General features: G+C 46.6%; 1 protein-coding gene across 4 annotated transcripts in view; it reads left to right on the top strand.

The window, feature by feature from the left end:
* LOC117397401 (vasodilator-stimulated phosphoprotein-like) overlaps positions 1–23,451 on the top strand; it is a 41,297-nt gene that overhangs the window by 7,407 nt on the left and 10,439 nt on the right. For 2 of the 4 annotated variants that reach the window (XM_033996227.3, XM_033996217.3), the window contains exons 2-5: positions 17,659–17,830; positions 20,192–20,369; positions 20,576–20,639; positions 22,465–22,556. In XM_033996227.3, coding sequence (XP_033852118.1) covers positions 17,659–17,830; positions 20,192–20,369; positions 20,576–20,639; positions 22,465–22,556 — 506 coding nt within the window. The other 2 variants (XM_033996246.3, XM_033996236.3) reach the window with 2 other exon arrangements.

Here is a 23,451-nt window from a genome sequence, read left to right as displayed (position 1 = left end):
GCACACTCCAACCTGCACACACACACACACCGAGACACGCACACTCCAACCTGCACACACACACACACACCGAGACACGCACACTCCAACCTGCACACACACACACACCGAGACACGCACACTCCAACCTGCACACACGCACCGAGACACCCACACTCCAACCTGCACACACACACACACACCGAGACACGCACACTCCAACCTGCACACACACACACACCGAGACACGCACACTCCAACCTGCACACACGCACCGAGACACGCACACTCCAACCTGCACACACGCACCGAGACACGCACACTCCAACCTGCACACACGCACCGAGACACGCACACTCCAACCTGCACACACACACACACACCAAGACACGCACACTCCAACCTGCACACACACACACCGAGACACGCACACTCCAACCTGCACACACGCACCGAGACACGCACACTCCAACCTGCACACACACACACACCAAGACACGCACACTCCAACCTGCACACACACACCGAGACACGCACACTCCAACCTGCACACACCAAGACACGCACACTCCAACCTGCACACACACACACACCAAGACACGCACACTCCAACCTGCACACACACACCGAGACACGCACACTCCAACCTGCACAACGCACTGAGACACGCACACACCAAGACACGCACACTCCAACCTGCACACACGCACCGAGACACCCACACTCCAACCTGCACACACACACACACACCGAGACACGCACACTCCAACCTGCACACACACACACACCGAGACACGCACACTCCAACCTGCACACACGCACCGAGACACGCACACTCCAACCTGCACACACGCACCGAGACACGCACACTCCAACCTGCACACACGCACCGAGACACGCGCACTCCAACCTGCACACACGCACCGAGACACGCACACTCCAACCTGCACACACACACCGAGACACGCACACTCCAACCTGCACACACACACACACCGAGACACGCACACTCCAACCTGAACACACACTCGCACGCTAGCCCTGGGTCTCGCTTCCTTGTAAAAATTTGAAAACTCTGTATTGAGGCCAGTCCAAATGAGGCACTAATCTGAGGAGTACGTTTCAAAAGTTTAGCACAGTATTTTTGCAGTTTTCCCCCATGCTTTTACATGGTTCTACTATGCATTTACAATAGTTTGCCAAGTTTCTTAGAATATGCTTTACAGTACCTATGCTTTACCACACTTTCACTGTGCTTTATTACACTTTGCTGTGCTTTTACTGTCAGGAACTTTTTAGAAGGGGTGGCCTTACTCCTAAAAGGAACATGTCTTGTAAGAATGAAACGCCTTTTGCATGATTTAGAAAAAGTTAACGGGCATGAAATTGAACATGTGGATCAGAAAACAAATCCATTCTGGGGAAAAATACAGAGAAAAAAAGAGTGTGTGATAGTGTGTTAGCAGATAACCGACTGGATATCATCCAACACTAGTAAGTTACCAGAACGTATGTGGACTGCTCCAAGTGTCCGTGGCTCCCTCTCATCAAGATTTGCAACATGATGGAGAGAGCCACCGAACACTTAGAAACATATTGCAATTACATGTAAATAAACAGACAAAGCTGATAACTTACATAAGCTGTTTGTGTAGATCCTGTTGTGATTTCAACGTCTCGAATGCTTTGTGGTTGACACTGAGTGTAGAGCGACACTCTGAGTGATTTATAAGTGTAGCTGCTGCTAATCGCTTCCATTGGGGGTACGTCTTATCATTTATTATAGAAGGGTTGGGCAGCAAGTTAGCTGTGATTAGAAGGGTTTCATATTTGTGTTTTTGAGAAGTCTGTCTGAAGTTCAGGAGCTGTTCTTCAGTTCTGTATTCCTGTCGGAGATGTATGTAACACAGGCTGGATCAGGCAAAGTCTCTGATAGAAGAGCCATTTAGTGATCAGGCTTTGTTTTGTTGACAGCACACTAGCTCAGTGGTTTTCAATCTTTTCATCAAGTACCTGTGCTTTCACAAGCGACCACCAGGTGTACCAGTAACTGAGCAATCTTAAAGGGGCTCAAAATAACAAAGCTGTCTAAAAATGCTCTGTGTACATAACAAATGCGTCTCGCTGTGCCAATTTTGTTAAAGTCAAGCATTTGTCCAATATTTCAATTTTTTGGGCAGCCGGAAATGCAGGCCGCCGCCATATTGGATCCTTTCTGGCGCCGCTGTTCCGTCATCGTTGACAGCCCCCCACACCAGCGAACGCCGGCAGGGTCAATTGTGTTAGAATGCAAAGCATTCGGGTGCAAAAATAACAAAAGGAAAAACAGTAACAAGCATTTGTGTGCCTAAGCCTTTAAACCAACAAAGAGCAGCCATAACAAAACAATGGCTACATAATCTAGGAACGGAACACACGCTCAATAGAATACTATGTGTGACTGTAGAGTCAACGACAGGGCGTCACTCAAAGTGTGGCGGAAGAGAGCTGTTCATTTGTTTTAATGTTTTTATACGATATACTGCTCAAGGAGAGGCTGTGTCAAAAGCTTTAGTTAACATGTTTTCTATTGAAATGGTTATGTATTCATTTGAATTGCAGATCCCTTTTAAAGGGCTGTTGTAAAAGCGAGACTACTCTATTGCATCCAGGTTTGTTGTGCCTGTGCTCGCTTGTTCGTCACCTTGTTCTGCTGAGTGGTTAATCCATGCAGCCGATGACTGCAGTGAACTCGGCATGTTTATATTTTAAATATTTAGCAAGTGTTTTGTATGGAATTGGTGACCACACCTTTAATTGTGTGCAGTTGTAATATGAGAAACCGCATCATGCTGCATCTCCCATGCTCGTTAGTGGAGTCCTCATCTGACAGCATGTAACACAGACAGCTCTTATGATTACATGGTACCGTTTAGTTTTCAGTAACAAGTTTAAATTGGTGAGTTCTGCTATTTACAATATTAAATGGACCACAGCAAGCACTTCGTCATTATTATTATTATTATTTATTTCTTAGCAGACGCCCTTACCCAGGGTGACTTACAGTTGTATACAAAAAATACATATCAACACTTACAGTATAATTAAGAGCAAGATACAAAACACAATGACTTCAGTCCTAATAAGAGCAAATACAAAACACAGTACGATTTGATATCGGGGCAGTTCAAGAGCAGATAACAGTGTTGATAGTTACATCAGGGTTAGATACAAGTGCAAGTGAAAATCAAGATACTACAGATTGGGTTCAGTGCAGGATTAAATACAGTACAATAGGGAGCAGATAAGTGCAAGTTAAAGTGCATTAAATGTAGTGTTATTTTCATTAGCACAATCTGAGAGCTAAATTTACTGAATGGCGTTTTTTTTTTTTTTTTTTACTGCAGTCAAGTAAGCTGCAATACATTTCATTTAATTCCCTTAATTTTTTTTTTCTCGGCAGTACACTTCCTAATTACAGTCCCAAGTATTTCTGTGCGCTCTGCTTTCACATTTCTTTAAAATGGTCAGTTTGAGAAATAATAAACTTTGTTTTCTCTGCAACAGCTGACCCTGCTTTAGTACAAAACTCGCACTACATAGTGTTTTACATTCTTATAACGGCGCGGTGTTATTTTGTGGTATGTGTTAAAACGTGGCACGTCGTATACTGTGCTTGCCCAGGCTGCACAAATGATTTTAGCTCAGAAAACAAGGATACGCCCGTCTGAACGGGTACGAGGTACTGAGTTTGGCCCTTAAAGTTCTTTTTAATGTCATTTTTTTTTCACAATTCAGCAAATTTATGTGACTAACTGACGATCAAAGAATTGGATTATCTAAAATTGTCAACATACGATGTTGTTAGTGAACTGCAGTGTGTCTTGGTAGTGGTTTGTGCAGTCGTCCATCTCAGCATTGACAGCGTACCATTTTCTGATGTTAAACGGGTACGCGTACCACATTCTGACGATGTCCCACTTTCTGACCCGACAGTACTCTTAATTGCCGTGCCTGCTTCTTTGTCTGAAGAGATTATCGCCTCATCATCTAACTGGGGAATCTTGCGCAATACATCCTCCTTAACCTCCTGACAGTAAACAATGTAACTGGATCAGTTATATCTGGGATGCAACAGGCGAAAAAAATCTGTTCGTGTTGACTCAAAACTGAGACACGCTACGATTTGACTGGCGATGGGTAACGTAGGTTTATTGGAGTTCACAAAGATAACTTTTCAGCTTGATGAGGTAGCCTTTTCACTTCCTTTTTTGTTGAATTGCTGATCTTTTTGCTCTATTACAGCCCTTCATTAATTATTTTCTTTATTTTAAGTTTCCAGGGTATTTTGTTAATGGCACGTGTGCAACACACAAACCTCAAGTGTGTTTTCATTAGTTTTTTGCTGTTCTTGTTCTACGTTTCTTAATGCAGCTGTTCAAGAATTCTTTACACAAGAGTACTCACACACGTTTCATCACCATTACAACTGTTGCAAGAAACTGGTGTCAGTATCCCTCCGCTCTTACAGCATTTATATTCAATCAAATTGCTACCGTCCTTCTTGCGCTTCAGTTTATTAACACGTGAAATGCATTTTTTTTTTTTTGTACAGACCAACATCACGTTGCATTCATCAATATAGACGCATGCTTTTAAAGGGAGAGGCAGCATTTTTGTGCCTAACCCCCAAAAGAACAGTTGTCAAAACATTTGTTGTCACATTTGCAACCATTTTAGTCGCAGTCTGGACTGCATCACATTTCCTCATTTCTTACGTCCCAGGCAATCATGCACAGTAAAAAATCAAAATTATGCAAAACGATGCGGTATCGCTCTGCAAGTATGTGCAAAGTAACAAAGTATTGAGCAGTTGTATTGGATTCTTCTCTCATAATGGATATCAAAATACTAGCATAAGAAGAAAAAAAAGTAGAAAACAATGGAATTAAGTCTTTCTAAATTCCAAGATTGAAATAAAGGAACACCAGCTCTTTCAGTCTGTCTTCCGAAAGAGAACGCCTCCTATCGGACAGGACAAGATTATACAGCGAGTTGCTGCGCTCGGAATCAGCTGTATTTGTTAATGCATTGATGTATCTGAAAGCGAATTTTTTCAAATTAGGAAAACGGTCTGACCAAACAAACCGATCTGAATTTCCCCTGGCACTCTGGATCGCATCGGGTGCCACCTTCACAGTGTGATTTTATATTTGCAATATGGGACCTTTGTCTTGGCATTTTCTGGTAAAATCGACCAATGTTCTCTTGCTCCTCAGTGTGATCCAACATTAACGGCGATATTATTTAATATTACGCGCCTATGCGTGGTGGTACGTTTATGTGATTCTGTGGTACAGACAGATCGATACATTATGATGGTGTGATTGAGGAAGTATTCTGGTTGAGGAATCATACTGTCATATAGAAACGGTGTGTACAGTGCTGGTAGCACAGTTTGAAAACCACTGCACTAGATGGTGCTCGGTGTGTGTTTCAGCCTCTCCCACCCTCTGCTTTCAAAAAGGGAAGCTGCTTGCAGAAGGAGCTGCAATAACAGAACACAGTGGCAGTTGAAACATTCACCACAAGTGCTGCAACGCCGCATGGGGCAGGACGCTGTTTCTGCTTCCTTTTTAAACCTGAAAAAAAAAACTCAAACACTTGAAAAATGTTCTCATTCAGTTTTAGTTTCTAAAAGATTTTGTTTTATCAAAAGCGACTTCAGTCTTGTTCCACCCTAGTTTTCAGAGGGTTTAAGAATGTAATAAAATTAATAATTCTGGGTCTCTAGAGACAGGATTGATACAGTCGGGCTGCAGATTCTGAATCCAGGAGCAGCCTAACTGGCAGGACAGGCAAGCTCTACCGAATCATTTTGTCAACAACAGCTACCATACTTTAAAAGGGAGATTTGACTGCCTATGAGATGAGAATGTGTTCATTACAGAGACTGTGTGTCTGTCTCTCTGTGTACTTGTGTGTCTCTGTTTCTTGCAGGGCTTGGTGCTGGCTCTGCTCAGTGTGTGTCTGTGTGTCTTCAGTAGAATGTCTTCCATTAGTGTGCTCTCTCTCGCCTCTCTCTCTCTCCTCTCCTCTCTCTCTCTCTCTCTCTCTCTCCAATAAAGAGCTTGCTGCCTGGCAGGCTAATGTGCAGAGAGCTTTCCTGTCCTCCTGGGAGCTGCAGGGTTAACCCCTTCACTGCTATGACGAAGCAGCAGCTCTGTAGGGTTTGGATGATTTTAAACACACACACTAACGCACACAAACTTTCTCTTGTTCTGTCAGCTTTTTCCAGGAATTAAAAAAGTCATAGAGCTTCTCTCTCTCTCTCTCTCTCTGTCTTCCTTTCTTTTCCCCCCCAGCCCCTGTGGGTTTGTACACAGTGGACCCACACCTCTGGGTGCTGTTGTGTACAGTAGCTCTGGGTGACTGTTTGCTCCCTGCTTCTTTCAGTGCAGTGAGTGATCCAGACTCTCACAGTGTGATGGTTTAGTCACAATGATGGTTTCATTATTCACTCCTCTGTGCTTCAGGGCTTGTATTCAGAGTGCTCCCTCCAGTCCTGCAATTTACACTTTTGGAAAGGTAACAAAACCCAGGCTTTTAAACTGTACCTCCTACTGCACATCAGCATTATCACTGACCCTCCTGTGAAGGTGTGCTAACCACTGCTTAAACTCCATTGCCTCTTATTGGCTCTAGCAATATTAGTACCCTCCCGCCCTTTAAAGAGGTGTGTACCAAGCCTTTCAAATCCCATCCTCTCATTTTATTAGCTTCACTGCTGCTGCCTCCTGCTTCCTTCTCTCTTCATGCTGTGCTGATGTTCAGACCCTAATGGAGGTCACTTACAAATAAGAGAACAGCAAACCCAAAACATATTGCAAACCAGACTAAACCTCCATTATTGTGTTGATCCTCTCTCTCTCTCTCTCTCTCTCTCTCTCTCTCTCTCTCTCTCTCTCTCTCTCTCTCTCTCTCTCTCTCTCTCTCTCTCTCTCTCTCTCTCTCTCTCTCTCTCTCTCTCTCTCTCTCTCTCTCTCTGCCTGTCTCTCTCTGTCTGTTGAGATGAATGTTTAAGGGCAGGGCAGTGGTCTGGTGTTGGAGTGAGAGAATGGGAGGGGTGGAGTGGAATTAAAGGGGGTAGAGTAGTGATTTTTGGGGTAGTGGTTCGTTTGTTTTTGGATGGGGCAGTTTCTGTGAAGCTTGTGAAATTTGAGAATACGGGCAGAACAGACAAGAGGAAGCTTTTAAAGAGCGAGCGGTTTCTAATGTCATAATTAAACCGGGAAACACGAGACTACTGTTTACTGGCAGCTGCTGAAGCAACTGGATGAATTTTGACGTTAAGCATATTTTCTCTCTTGATTTGGCTGCTTCAGCTTCTCTGATTGAGAAGAGAGCTGGCGAGTGTTCCTTGCAGCGCAGGGCTGAAAGTGAAAGGCCCATTGCACAGCAGTCTCACCCAGTCCAGGTTTTACTACAAGCTTGATTAGCCACAGTGTATAGGTAACAAGCTCAGGTCTGTCTTAATAAGCTCCTAGTAAAACCAGGAATGGATCAAACTGCTATTCAATGGGAGTCTTATTCCCATCCAGCATAGAAATTCATTCTCTACACAGGCTGTCACACAGAAGCTCATTGCACAGGCTGTGTCATGCAGACGTGTATTGTTCCAGCGCTGCAGGGTACAGAAGAGGTCCTGTTGGGACTCGTGGTTCCTCTGGAATGGGGCAGGGCTGGAGGGGGGGGGGGGGGGGGGGTAGGCTGCTCTGCACATTCGCACTGTAGCTCTAGAGGTGTCCAGAAAGCAATGTAAACAGAGGCAGGTTGCTGTAAGGCTCTTGTGTTCTGCTCTTCAGTTCTGTTTGAAATGCCCTGCGGAGGGGATGTGTGGAGGTGGTCGTGTCCGCATGTCACCCTTCACACATTTCAACATGTATCAGGAGAACCACTTATCAGTGTCATGAAATGTGAGATTCACACTGTTTAGTGTAAAGTTAGTGATAATATCTGATTCTGTATTTAGCGTGGTGTCTCTGTCTCTGGATAATCACTTGTCACTGTAATAAAACTTGGTAATGCTTATTCTGTGCTGTTGATATGCGTCATGGTAATACATTTTTTCATCACACTGATAGCTCTGATTTTGAAGGCGATGGGCAGTGGATGTTACTGGCAGGCTGGTTTACATTGCTGGGATGGATGTCATTGATAGGCTGGTTTACATTGCTGGGATGGGCAGTGGATGTTACTGGCAGGCTGGTTTACATTGCTGGGATGGATGTCATTGTTAGGCTGGTTTACATTGCTGGAATGAGAGATGGATGATGTCACTGACAGGTTGGTTTACATTGTTGGGATGGATAGCATTGACAGGCTGGTTTACATTGTTGAGATGGATATCATTGACAGGCTGGTTTTATGATGTATGTATACGACAGTAAGTGTATGTTTAGTGATGTGGAAGTGAGCTCAGGGGATCTCCCTTCACTGCCTCGCAGTTCCTCCTTCTGTGTGGTGACAGTATACTAGACTGGTCCTGACAGTGTGTCTTCTCCAGTGTTGAAGGAGTGACTTGGACCTGTCTGTCTGTGGGCTCCATCTGTCATGATCTGCTTGCGATCAGAATTCTTTTGCTCTTTCTATCACTCTTCTGCAATGTTGTTCGTTCACTCATTAGTTTGTTCACTTTCTTTCCCTTTAATTCTTTCTCTCATTCTATCACTTTACGCATCTTGCTCGTTCTTTCTGTCGTCCTTTGCTCACTCGTTCTTCTTTTTCCCCTCTCATCCTTGGATTGGGCAGGGTGTTTTCCATGGCAGCAGTGCAGAGGAATGGGGGAGGGAGAGAGGTGTGTGTCATTCTGCCTGACAGGACTTGCCCTTCTCATCAAGCAGCAGTCCTGCTTAACTCCATATACAGGCATGCCTGCTCCCTCCCTCCCTCCCTCGCTCAGGCACTGCTAACTCAACCAGGAATTGCAGCTATTTCCTGTTAACCCTTCGTGGGGATCGCAGGCTCTCAGCTGATTGTGTGGAATGGACTGACCCGTCACTACCTGCCAATCACTGAGGAGGCTGCTCTTAATGCTCCTGTCGTGCAGTTTTGACACCCCGGGCTGAACGTTGGCTGCTTGTTTGCTGGGGGTTGTCTGCATGTTTGATGTATGTTTGATGCATGCTAGCTGGGTTGTGTCACAGCTCGGCTGTCTGTGCTAACTCCCTTGCGGTTACATTCTTTATCCTCTGTGTCTTTGGCTGTTAACTCGTTCACTGCCAGAGAGACTTCCCCAGATTTGCTCACGCTGTAAAACCTCCCAATCGGGGCGTCTCTTTAGCCAATTAGCTGCTGTTGATGGCACTGTAAAGCCAGTATTAAGACTGCCTCCTGTTTTCAGGATTGCATGGGGTGACAGGGGCAGCCTCAGGTGTGCTGTGTGCAGTGCTCCTCCGTGGACTGCTCTGCAGTGCTGACAGTGCGAGGTGTCTTTTAGCTTAACTGCACAGAAAGCCTCATTGTTTGTTTTTCAATAACGGAAGCGCTGGCTGTATTGCTCTGTCTTCCTCTTGTGTTTTTTTGTGTGATTCTTTGTTTGCCATGGTTGCGTGGGCCCGATAGCGCTGCTAGGCGGTTATACCTGTCTGCAAAGTGAAAGAGAAGGGAGGGGACTGTGTACAATGCAGGCAGGGACATTGGCAGTGCAAACATAGGCAGAGTACAGCACAGCGAGCACAGCCCTACACACACCGAGACACACACACACACACACACACACACACACTCGTGTGTTTGGTTAGGTCATATTCCTAGCTGTTTTTTGTCCCTTTTTATAGAAATCTCCCACAGTAAAAGCACAGCAAAGTGTAATAAAGCACAGTGAAAGCATGATAAAGCACAGAGAGGTACAGTAATGCATAGTAAAAACCATGGGAAACTATGGGAAAAGCAGGGTAACACTGCAACAATACCACAGTAAACTTTTCTAAGGGGTGTAGGACATGTTGATTCCCTGTCTTCTGCTGTCATGCAGATAGGTAGGTAGGTAGATGATCTGGTAGATGATTTGGTGTCCCAGATTGCTAACTGCCCGCTATTCACACAGACCCTGGTAAAGGGGGGGCGGGGTGCTTCTTTGAGTTTCCTGCTTTGTGAGGATCCTGCTTTCATGATCACGTTTCTTCAAGCAAAGCTTCACCATTTGTAGTGTCAACATGCCCTGAAAACCCACGTCAAGTTCCAAATAACTACAGCAGTAGAATGTAAAGACTGAATCACTTTGTCATTGAGAGAGAGACAGCAGAGAGGAGCGCAGAGTTACTGGTCAGGACTGAGCCAGCAGAGTCAGGCTGTACACCACTGTCACGATATGATGCATGTCACGATATGATGCATGTCACGATATGCAGGTCGCGATACGATATGCATCACAGTGCATGTGAGGGTCCTGATGGGCTACTGTTATGACGCACAGTAAGATCAAAGAGAGTATGTATTAATAGCAACTATAAAACACAGTAATTCAAAAACCACTTGGTGAGCTACAATGAGCTCTGCTGTGCTAAGTCTTATCACAGTACAAACGATGCAGACCTGTATTATGATACAAGATATATGTAAAGAAAGCATCGCGATTCATCGATGCACAGTGAACGCACTCCTGGGACCCTGGTTTGAAGTGCGCAGGTAGATTCCGAGTGACTCTGCCCATTCATCTGAACGGGAAGGCAAGGACTGAACTGCTAATGCGCAGGTTAAAGACTGCTGCTTACCATTCAACTGAAGAGCAAGCTGTGTATTTGAGAGGCCAGCATGGGTCTTGTACTGATGTCAGTGTTACTAACTCATCAGCAGCTAGGAGGAGATTCACTTCATTCTCCACCCTGCTTATCAAAGCCCTTAGAAAAGTTTCCCATAGCAAAAGCACTGAAAGTGCAATAAAGCACAGTGGAAGCATAGGGAAGCATTGTAAAGCACAGAGAGGTCTGGTAAAGCATAGGCAAGCATTGTATAGCACAGAGAGGTCTGGTAAAGCATAGGCAAGCATTGTAAAGCACAGAGCATTGTAAAGCACAGAGATGTCTGGTAAAGCATAGGGAAGCATTGTAAAGCACAGAGGTCTGGTAAAGCATAGGGAAGCATTGTAAAGCACAGAGAGGTCTGGTAAAGCATAGGCAAGCATTGTAAAGCACAGAGAGGTCTGGTATGCTGTGACGGCAGATCAAAGCACATAGTAAAATGAAGAGCTCCACACTGGAAAAATGAGAGGCTTGTGAGAATAGGAGAGGATGTTTATACCTGTGTGTGAGACTAATGATGAACAAGGCAGTCTTGCAGAGAGATGCAGTGACATACATACGCACACACACACAGGCTGTGAATTCGGACTGAATGTGAGGACACAGACTCACTGACACTCTCTGTCTCATACACACACAGACTCTCACTGACACTCTCTCACACACACACACACACACACACACACACACACACAGAGACTCTCTTACTGACACTCTCACTGACAGACACACACACACAGACTCTCTCACTGACACACACACACACACACACAGAGACTCTCTCACTGACACACACACACACACACACACACAGACTCTCTCTCTCTCTCTCTCACACACACACAGACACACAGACACACAGACTCTCTCTCTCACTCACACACACACACACAGAGCAGGTAAACCGGTCAGACTGTGTTGCTTGGTGAGCAGAGCTGTGCAGGCAGACGCGGTGTTTCGTCTGTTCTTGTTCACGGTTTTATTAAAGGCGCGGCTCCGTTTAGGTTCTGCTGTCCTGGCTGTGGAGAGCTGTCCAGCATCAAGCAGGGAGACAGATTGTAACATCAATACTGTGCTATCTGGAGACTGCTGCACTTACCAGATTGTGATGGAACTTGGTACGGACATATTGAGCTCAGTGTATTAGTAGCATGAGAGCTGTTGTGGGGAATTGGACATTTAGAAATCAGGGAGTAAAACAGCAGGGCAATAATTGAGCACACAATTGAAAAAATTATAATACTTTATTCAGGGATGGAAATAAGACTCCCATTGCATAGCAGTCTGATCCCTTTCTGGTTTTGCTATGAGTTTAGTAATGTGCACCTGAGCTTGTTACCTCTGCACAGTAGAAGTCTTATTTCCATCCCTGTTATTGCACACATAATATTATTTGTCTGTCAGTCCCGGGTGCATGTTGTTCTCTGTCTGTGGTTAGTAAGTCTCGCTGTGTGATCACATAAGATTAGTCTGACTCGCAGGAAGCTGAGGACTGAGAGGGGTCAGAGAGGGGTCGCTACGCTAGAGAGAGAGCAGTACAGGGCTCCAGACATCGCTGTGTCACGCTGGCATGACTCTTCTCACTGTACCGTCACTCAGTTTTCAATACATCTAGAGCACCACTTGTCTGTATTGACAGTATTAACATCTGGGGTGTGCGGAGGCTGTCTGTATATACATTACATATACATAGAGAATGAAGCTTCCTTAACACAAATTGTTGAGATAATGACATCTCTCACACATTACACTGATGAAGGCACTAGCCCAAACGCTGGTCTGCTGGACTCTGTCTCTCCTAGTTTCAATAACCCTGATGAAGGCACTAGAGCCCAAACGCTGGTCTGCTTGACTCAGTTTAGTTTCAATAACCCTGATGAAGGCACTAGCTGAAATGCTCGTCTGCACGACTGTTTCCTGCAGTCTTGCTCATTGTAGGACTGGCTCTGGTGGTGTTGTGGTCTGGTCTCAGATTGCAGATATGAGCTGTGCATTGAAGAAGGTCCTTATAAGGAGCTGACTGTGGTGCATCTCGTTGGAGAGAGTGCTCAGCTCCGCGCACAGCGGCTCTAAGCAGAGGAAGTTGCAGATTGTATTAGAAGCTCTGAATCGCTGGGGACAGACTGACTCGCTTCATCGCTGGGTAAGAGACCAGACTCCTCCGATCGTATCAAAGTCCTTCGCTTGCTATTGCACAGCAGTTTCACCCATTCCAGGTTTTACTATGAGCTTGATTAGCTCGTGTATAGGTAACAAGCTCAGATGTTTAGTAAAACCAGGGGTGGATCAAACCAGTATGCGTTGGGAGTCTTATTTCCATTCCTGTAGCAGAGCACCAGTGCACAGTTCCTGCCCCCACATGCGTTTTTATTTTTGGTTCTGGTTGGTGTTTGCACAGTGGATTGTGTTACCTGAGATTAGCTGTTGTATAGCAGGTAATTAATAAACAGCATACACTTTTCATATCCAATAATACAATACAATACAATACAACTCTCTTTATATAGTGCGAAGCATCCCAGGGGCTTTAAAAGAAAATGAAAAGCCAATGACTAAGCAGTACAGCTAAAAAATGATCCAAACACATATGTTTTTAAAATAGATATAAACGTTTCAGCTGTGCCAGCATCCCTGACAGGATTTGGGATAGAGTTCCAAAGGCAGAGAGCTTCTACTATAGACACCCTCGCCCTTCCTGATTTCAGCAGGCTTCTAGGATTATTATTGAACCCACAACCCTCCGGTCAAGAGTCCAGAGACCTAACCACTACTCCACACTGTTAAGAAATAAATAAATAAATAAATAGTAGGATTATTATTATTTGTTTATTTCACAGACGCCTTTATCCAAGGCGACTTACAGAGACTAGGGTGTGTGAACTATGCATCAGCTGCAGAGTCACTTACAACAACGTCTCACCCGAAAGACGGAGCACAAGGAGGTGAAGTGACTTGCTCAGGGTCACACCAATGAGTCAGTGGCTGAGGTGGGATTTGAACCGGGGACCTCCTGGTTACAAGCCCTTTTCTTTAAACACTGGACCACACAGCCTCCTATACCCCTAGTCATACCCTGAGCCAGCATTTGCTGATCTCAGGGTATGACTAGGGGCATAAAGTACCAACACTTCCAGTAAATATGAAGGCACGAAGCCATGAAGGGCCATCTGAGTAGTAAGGAGAATTTTAAAATCAATCCTGTACTTAACAGGGAGCCAGTCTAGTGATTTCAGTATTGATGTGTTGTGCACGGCGAGGGTGAGTCAGCACTCTGGCTGCTGCATTTTGAACCACTTGCAGCCGATGCAGTTTAGAATCAGGAAAGCAAGCAAAGCATTGCAATAATCTCGCCCCACCTTGCTGACGCTTCTGGTCTCCTGAGTAGATTTTTATTTTATAAAAGTGTGGAGAGTTCTTGTTGTCAATAACTTTTTCAAAATCAAAGCATTCAGTGCTACAGAGAATATTTTTCTACAAATTTAATGATCTAATTTTGGTTCCTGGCATTCACGCATCCCTCCATATCTATTAACTCTCAATTGTAATGAATTAATGAACTCCAATTCAATGGCAGACGTTTCCACTAGGTGTCTTTCTTGAAGCCTTCTAGTTGAAACGATTGACATTGAATTTGATTTTTTTTTTTTAGTATTTCTTTATTGAAATCCACTGACCAGGACGACCGGTCAAATCGCGTTGATTTAAAGCAGATGCAGAGCTTGATCTGAGGAAAGGGATTCTCTGAATTCAGCTTTTTAATTTGGGTTCTGGGTGGTGTGTTGGGCTGCTTTAGGTATCAGGACATTTCAATACTGGACAACAATTTTGAAAAAGCAACTTTTGTATTTTAAGCTTTCCAATCTTAACGCTGTCATTTGTTAAAGTAGTCTGATACTGTGTTAGTGAGAGTGCAGGCCATCCCTGGCTCAGGGAGGGAGTGTGTGAATGCTGCCTGGCTCAGGGAGGGAGGGGGTGAGTGCTGCCTGGCTCAGGGAGGGAGGGGGTGAGTGCTGCCTGGCTCAGGGAGGGAGGGGGTGAGTGCTGCCTGGCTCAGGGAGGGAAGGGGTGAGTGCTGCCTGGCTCAGGGAGGGAGGGGGTGAGTGCTGCCTGGCTCAGGGAGGGAGGGGGTGAGTGCTGCCTGGCTCAGGGAGGGAGGGGGTGAGTGCTGCCTGGCTCAGGGAGGGAGGGGGTGAGTGCTGCCTGGCTCAGGGAGGGAGGGGGTGAGTGCTGCCTGGCTCAGGGAGGGAGGGGGGTGAGTGCTGCCTGGCTCAGGGAGGGAGGGGGTGAGTGCTGCCTGGCTCTGGTGGTACGGTGATTGCTTCTCACTTTCACTACGGAGGCTCACTTGCGCTGGCTCACTTCCTCTTCATGGTGCTCGGACGTGCTCAGTCAGTCAGTCTGCACCTTGGCACATGTGGTGTGCTCACTTCCTGTGTGATCTGTTCTCTGTTTTCTCACGCTCTGCATTTTTCTATTCTTGGTCGGGGGCACACGTGTCTCTCTAAAGCTCACGGCACTTTTCTGTCTTGCCGTTTAACTACAGGGATGGAAATAAGACTCCCATTGCATAGAAGTTTCATCTATTTCAGGTTTTACAAAGAGCTTGATTAGTGTGTGTGTAGGTAACAAGCACAGGTGTGTAACAAACTCCTAGTAAAACAAGGAATGGATCAAACTGCCATGTAATGGGAGTTTCATGTCCTTCCCTGTAGATTGATAGTCATTGGCTGAAGGAGGTTTTTAGCAGATTTTATAGAGCAGACAGCTACAGTATATTGGTGCGACCTGTGGTCTATTTAGACAGATAGATCAAGGATGGAAATAAGACTCCTGTTGCATAGCAGTTTCACCCATTCCAGATTTTGCTACAAACTTGATCAGCCACAGTGTATAGGTAAGCTCTGGTGTGTCTTAATAAACCTGTAGTACAGTAACACCAGGAGTGCAGCAAGCTGCTATGCAATGGGAGTCTTATTTCCATCCCTGAAGCAGGGCTGGGGAGTAATTGCATGCAACACTTTGCTATAATCTTTTATGAGAATTTCAGCAGGTTACAGCAGTACGGCCAGCACCCACAGATTAGCGTTTACAATGCATTCATATCTGCAGTAAACGCACTCGGTAGATCACACACACACACACACACACACACACACACACAGGCAAGCTTTATCTGCTTCCAAATAGGGAAGGGCAAAGTTCTCTGTTTTAGCTGTTGTGTTTCCTTTTTCCAAGTCTCTATTAGAGGTTAATCTGCACAGATGACCCTGTCTCATGGCTCAGCTTCACGGTCCTCTATCCCTAACACAAGAGAGATTGTATCCCTTTTGATCATAGCATTACAACACACACAGCTATAACATGGGGAGTTACCGGTGAGTGCTGGAAAATGGGAGGGAGCATTAAACATGTCTGTCACTAATGGAGCGTGTTTTAAAAGTGGAGCGTGGAGCGTGGAGGAAACTGAAATAAAGACTAACATAGGATCACTAAAGTACATGCCAATGTGTGCGAGTTACAGATCTCGCTGGTTGAGAGATGGGAGTAGAAGTGAAAACAGAAGTTACATGATTAGTATGTTGAAGTAGCTGATCCCAGTTACATTTGTACAGAGTGTTATTAATCCAGATCTGTTCAAACCCTTTCATTAAGAATCTCTTTTATATCTTCAGATTGCAGTGCAAAGTCTTCCTCGGACTCAGAGATACGTTTCCGTGTCAATGGCTGATAACCAGATGCTTTTAGAGGACATTTCGATCAGTAGATTTTCTATACAAAGCAGTTAAATGTAGTCCTGTTCCATCACCACACCTGAATTTGTAAATGTGTGTTTTCAAATCTGAAATCATTCTTATTTAAAACTAGAGAACTCAATTCAGACAAGTATGGGAGAGCTGAGAATGGAGTGATCGACTGGCATTCTTTATGAAACCTTGCGGTCCGTTTATTCAGCGCGTCTCAGGCGCGTCAGGTCCAATTTATTTTCAAACGCGCAGTTTATTTTAGACGCGCTGTTTAAAAGTATTTTTTTCACAGTATAACAGGTTTAAAAGGCCCTGCATATCAACAGGACACTCAGTACTGCATCTCCAGCCCCGCCCCACCCCTTGTTCGCTGTATTTCAAATAACTCTTAATAATAGTACATACCGATATATCATCTCCTGATCACTCGTTTTATCACCCAACTCCTCAATGATGCGATCCAAGTCATTATTTTATTACTATAACATCTCAAAAAGCTCTGCAAATGTCTGATATTCTTTGAGCGCTGGATGCGGAAGCAGCTATCTTTTGTTTATGTCCGTGTTATCTATGTGGTGCCGGGGCTATCTGTATTCATGAGACACGCCCCCCCTTTTTTTTTCCGGCTCCTATTGGTCTCACTCGGCCATTGAATGGTTTTCTCGGCTTTTTCCGTAGAAAAAACGACTAGAGACCTGTTTTCTTATGTATTTTTGATGATGTCGGACAGGGTCCGACATTGGACCGGAAAGGGAAAATTGCGATGTCGGGCCAGGTCTGACATAGGACCACAAAGGGTTAAGGTGCTGGGTGATAAGGTGCAAATTCATACAGCGCTTCTGTTCATTCATAGACATGAGCGCCACCTGCTCATCCTAACTAATAATGCACGGGGTGGGACAGTTAGCCTGATGTTATCAGACGTGACACTGCGCACGGTGGATTAGACTGTAGCCAAGCTACCAGAACAACACGCAAGAGCAAACCGCATGAACAGGACCGGGTGTATCGGCACTCCTGTGTGGTGTGTGACTGATCGTCTGTCTGTCTGATTGATGGCTGGTTCTCTCTCGTTGCAGCGAGACGAGTACTTCCTGTCTGTTTGTTTGATTGATTGATTGATTGATTGATTGATTGTCTGGTTTATTCCTCAGCGAGACGAGTATCTGCCAGGCTCGTGCCACCGTCATGATCTACGACGACAGCAGCAAGAAGTGGCTCCCAGCAGGCACTGGGCCGCAGGTCTTAAGCAGAGTGCAAATCTATCACAGCCCTGCTGGGAACTCCTTCAGAGTGGTGGGGCGCAAGATGCAGCCAGACCAGCAGGTGAGACTCCGCTATACAAACCAGTATAGAGAAACCAGTATAGATCTACCACAGCCCCGCTGGGAACTCCTTCAGAGTGGTGGGGCGCAAGATGCAGTCAGACCAGCAGGTGAGACTCTGCTATACAAACCAGTATAGAGAAACCAGTATAGATCTACCACAGCCCTGCTGGGAACTCCTTCAGAGTGGTGGGGCGCAAGATGCAGCCAGACCAGCAGGTGAGACTCCACTATACAAACCAGTATAGAGAAACCAGTATAGATCTACCACAGCCCCGCTGGGAACTCCTTCAGAGTGGTGGGGCGCAAGAACACACCAGTACAGAGACCAGCAAACCTGCTTTTTATAAACGAAACCCATCCTCTGGTATTATCTATGTCCTGTGTTTTTTTTCTTTTACTAAAAAACTGATTTGTAATCGGTTAGTTTGTCCAGCTGACCCTTTGTCACAGTATGAGAGTGTCCGCTTCACTGTCACTGCTCTTGCCTGTCCAAAGTGTGAGAAGACAGAGAGACGGGGTCAGCCGGATATGTTAAATTGATATAACGAAAGGTTTGACCACTACGTGAAAGAATTTGAGCTTGAAAAAAATAAGTGTGTTTCTATTTTTAAAAAAAAGGGACTTCAACTTTTGAAAGGAAGTGTAATTCTATAGTAGCGAATGACTCTTTCAACAGATTGTCACTGTGTACAGTCAGCCCTGCTTAATCTCACCCCTGTCTGACACCCTCTCTCTGCTTATTATCACGTTATATTTTTAAACATATCGTCGACTCTCTTGAAATTTTGAATCACACATCACGGGTCTGTAAGCTGATGCATTGTAGTGTGATTGCTGGTTATTCAAGGTCCTACAGTCCTCCGCAGCTCCCCAAGTGTCTGGATCCATACGAACGACATTGTGATAACTTCAGCGTCGCTCATGTCAAAGACTGTGGTCCGCTCCCCTCTCCACTGTCCTCACGGTTTAGGATCACCCCCTTGTCCACACGCCTCTGTTCTGTGCTTTCCCCTTGTTTTCGTGCAGTTCTAGGTGCGGCACAAATCCGTGCTTCATTGGAGCATGCTGCAGGAATGAAGACGTGCTGCTTGACAGTTTTTAAAGAAACATTTTTCTGGTAACATGTTTCCACGTGTATGCTGGGCTTTATACATTTTTTCTAGTATTTCCTCACCTGGTTCGCACAGTTGCAGAGGGGACAGAAATGAGTTGCACTCCCTCTAGTGGTTGTTTCTAAAGCAGCTTCTTCATTCTGGATTGCTTCTGTTGGGAGTGGTTAGAGACATTATTCTAGTGTGCTTGTGAGCACTGATCAGAGCAGAAACAGCAACAGAAAGTGAGAATAGAACACATAGCAGGGTATTGATCACTGGTCTCCATCTGCTGTCACACACACAGAGGGCTCCCTCAGTACTGCACCCTGCCTGTCACACACACACAGGGCTCCCTCAGTACTGCACCCTGCCTGTCACACACACACAGGGCTCCCTCAGTACTGCACCCTGCCTGTCACACACACAGGGCTCCCTCAGTACTGCACCCTGCCTGTCACACACACACAGGGCTCCCTCAGTACTGCACCCTGCCTGTCACACACACACAGGGCTCCCTCAGTACTGCACCCTGCCTGTCACACACACACAGGGCTCCCTCAGTACTGCACCCTGCCTGTCACACACACACAGGGCTCCCTCAGTACTGCACCCTGCCTGTCACACACACACAGGGTTCCCTCAGTACTGTACCCTGCCTGTCACACACACACAGGGCTCCCTCAGTACTGCACCCTGCCTGTCACACACACACAGGGCTCCCTCAGTACTGCACCCTGCCTGTCACACACACACAGGGCTCCCTCAGTACTGCACCCTGCCTGTCACACACACACAGGGCTCCCTCAGTACAGCACCCTGCCTGTCACACACACAGGGCTCCCTCAGTACTGCACCCTGCCTGTCACACACACACACACAGGGCTCCCTCAGTACTGCACCCTGCCTAATCCTGTTTATTCCATGATAGTCTGTCTCTGTCCTTTGTCCCCCTCTGTGTCTCCTCCATCCCCCCCTCTCTCTCTCTCTCTCTTTCTTTCCCCCCCTTCCTCCTAGTTTCAGAACCAGTTCCTCCTCTGTCAACGCGTAAAGCATGAACCGCTCCCTCCCAGACTCCCCCTAGTGCCCTCTTAACACACAGACACACACACTAAAATAGTTGTGTTGGTGTAATTGTTTGTTCTCTCTCTCTCTCTCTCTCTCTCTCTCTCTCTCTCTCTCTCTCCCTCTCTGTCTCTCTCTCTCTCTCTCTCTCTCTCTCTCTCTCTCTCTCTCTCTCGCTCTCTCTCTCTCTCTCTCTCTCTCAGGTTGTAATAAACTGCCCGATCATCAAGGGGCTCAAGTACAATCAGGCCACTCCCAACTTCCACCAGTGGCGGGATGCACGGCAGGTCTGGGGGCTCAACTTCAGCAACAAGGAGGAGGCGGTCGTGTTTGCTAACAGCATGAACCAGGCTCTGGAGACCCTGGGTGTGGGGGAGAGCGGTGAGACAGGGGGACGAGGGGGCGGGGGGGGGGGGGGTGTATGAACCAGGCTCTGGAGACCCTGAGCACCGGGGACAATGGGAGGGGGTAGGAGAGACACTGTCAAACCCATCAGAACTGCATTAACTGAATCCTTTAACCTAGACAGTGCCGTGGCTGGAGATTTTGGGGTGTTTGTAACACTCCTCCCCTCCCTTTCTCTACAGGAACGCTCCCCTCCCCACGCATTCAGAATGGACCAACCCCAGAGGAGCTGGAGCAGCAGAGAAGGTACCAAGTCAGGGAGTTTGAGGGGAGAGGGGTGTTTGAATGGTCACGCTGTGTCTCTTTTCTGTGTCTGTGTTATAAAGAGCGCTGTGTGTCTCTGTATTACAGCACTCCACTATATTGGAGGGAGCCACCAAACACCAGAAGTAATAACGCTCTTAATCTGTTAATGTAGAAGCTGTTGTGGTTGAAACGTTTTGAATGCTTTGTCGTTGACACCGAGTGCCAGATCTGCACTCTCTGTGACTAAGTGCAGCAGCTGCTCGTAGCTTCCAGTGGGGACGTGTCTTGTAATGTGTGTAAGCGTATAAAGCTGTCAGGAGTCCTGTTGCTGTTTGAAAGCGGAGAGCCTCTAAGCCAGCTGTGACAGAGTCACACCTCCTGTCTGTCCTGTGGAGCGCTCCTTCACTCCAGTCCCCGGGGGAGGTTGAGGAGTTCATTCCTAGCGCAGTGATCTCTCTGAGTCTCCAGGGTGTGCACTTGTGTTTCCAGCGAGTGGGGTTAGACTGCGACAGACTGCCAGCTGACAACCGTTGTGAAGATGAGGATCCCAGCATTACATGTGTGGTGTGTTCGTTGAATTAATTAAAATGACAATATCCAGCTGACCCTGTCTCCAGTCATGTTCACTGATAGAAGGCACAGGGTTTTGAGGTTGGAGAGCAGTGGCTGTGGTCTGGACAGTGCTGTCTCTTTGTGTGTGTGTGTGTGTGTGTATTGATGTGTTGGCTGTGGTCTGGACAGTGCTGTGTGAGTGTGTGTGTGTGTGTGTGTTTTTGTGTTGTCTGTGGTCTGGACACTGTCCCGCTGCGCCTCATCACCTCAAAGCCCGGCTAATACCCCATCCTCCAGGCCTTTGAGACCCACAGAGCCCAGATCAGTCCAAGCTTAGCTCTAATCTGATTTGCTGTTTAGCCAAAGTGGGAGTGGCAGGGGGTGGGACTCTCTGTGCTGGCTGTAATCTCATTTGCTGCCTAGCCAGAGTGGGTGTTTCAGAGGGAGGGGCCAATGTTTCTCAACCACAGGGGTGTGAGCGGCAAGTCTGGACAGACAGGAGCTCCCTAAAGGATCAACACACTGCTATCTGTGTCTCTCTCCTCTATCTTCTCTCCTCTGTCTCTTCTCTCTCCTCTGCCCCTTATCTCGCTCTTTCTCTCTCTCTCCCCTCTCCTCTCTCTCTCTCCCTCTCTTTTGATGTGTGGCTTCGTCTTGTCTGGGATTCCTCTTCCTCAGACTGCAGAGACTCCCCAGCATGTCCAGTAAGTGCTTCCTCTCCAGACTGGATGAACTGTGGCTTCAGTGCTCGCTCCGAGGACAGTCACACTAATGCTGCTGAATAGAGAAGTACCAAAAAATACCAAGACAAAATCGCAGAACCGCAGAGTCTCCTCGGGCATGGCAGGGCACTGTGACAGACACTGGGGCTGTGAAAATTAGTGTGACATTTGAGATTGAACACAGCGGTGGTGACAGACACACTGAATCAGGTCTGCTTTTCCTTTTGAGTGTGGCTGAGGGTTTAAATGGGCATTGACACTGAAGGGTTAAACATTTGCTCTTCTGGTTCTTAGCTGGAGAATACAAGTGTTTCGGTCCAGTCTTTTCAACCTTCAATACAAACAGCAGCAGTATGGTTGTGCTGCAGGGATCTGTCTAAGGAAGGAAAGACGCTAGACAAGTATAAGTCCTTTGTTTGTCAGCTGGTAGACAGTGGTGCTGTATGGTGTACTATCCCTGTTCTTCCCAGTGTGTGTTTCTCTGTGTGTCTCTGTTTGCATTTCTTTGTCCCCTTCTCTTTATTTAGTAACTCGTCTCTTTCTCTTCTCAGGCAGCAGTTGTTGGAGCAGCAGCAGCGTCAGGAGCAGCTTGAACGAGAGCAGAGAGAGCAGCTGGAGAGGGAGAGGAGGGGCTCCAGTGCAGGTGAGAGGAGAGAGAGAGGAGGGGCTCTAGAGCAGGTGAGAGGAGACGGAGAGGAGGGGCTCCAGAGCAGGTGCGAGGAGAGAGAGAGAGGAGGGGCTCCAGTGCAGGTGAGAGGAGACGGAGGGAGAGGAGGGGCTCCAGAGCAGAGAGAGCAGCTGGAGAGAGGAGGGGCTCCAGTGCAGGTGAGAGGAGAGGGAGAGGAGGGGCTCCAGTTCAGGTGAGAGGAGAGGGAGAGGAGGGGCTCCAGAGCAGGTGAGAGGAGAGGGAGAGGAGGGGCTCCAGAGCAGAGAGAGCAGCTGGAGAGAGAGGAGAGGCTCCAGGGCAGAGAGAGCAGCTGGAGAGGGAGAGGAGGGGCTCCAAAGCAGGTGAGAGGAGAGAGGGGGAGGGAGGGTCTCCAGTGTGTGTGTGCGTACGTGTGAGAGTCGGGACGGGTGTGAGTCTTGTACACTGGAGCATGTCGGGGGGCCTTGATTATTGAACCTTGACTTTTTTTTACAATGTTTGCAGTCACACTTAAGACATTTCTCCATATATCTGGAGAACAGTTATCATGAAACTTGGTTCTAGAATTAAACAGAAGTTATTGAGATCATCAGATTCCGGGAGGGGTCTGCTTGTCTGTACATCTGTCTGTCACACTTCCGTTTTTGCAGTTCTAGCTTCCTGCCATAGACATGCAAAGCCAAGGCTAGATCAGCCAAAGAGTCTTTTGGACTTGTAGCGCCATCTAGTGCACAGCTATGGTGTGTCTCCAGCTTTACAACAGAGGAAAAAAAAAAATCTGAGAGATGGTGAAAATGTTCAGTTTGTAAATGTAGGACAAAGAGATCAGTGTGTCACAGCAGCACTGCTCAGAGCTCCTGAGAGCACTGCCGTTAATTAGAAATCTTTTAAT

This window comes from Acipenser ruthenus, chromosome 30 (assembly GCF_902713425.1).
Source record: "Acipenser ruthenus chromosome 30, fAciRut3.2 maternal haplotype, whole genome shotgun sequence".
In the NCBI taxonomy this organism is placed as follows: domain Eukaryota; kingdom Metazoa; phylum Chordata; class Actinopteri; order Acipenseriformes; family Acipenseridae; genus Acipenser; species Acipenser ruthenus.
This window is presented reverse-complemented; position numbering and strand designations above follow the sequence as displayed.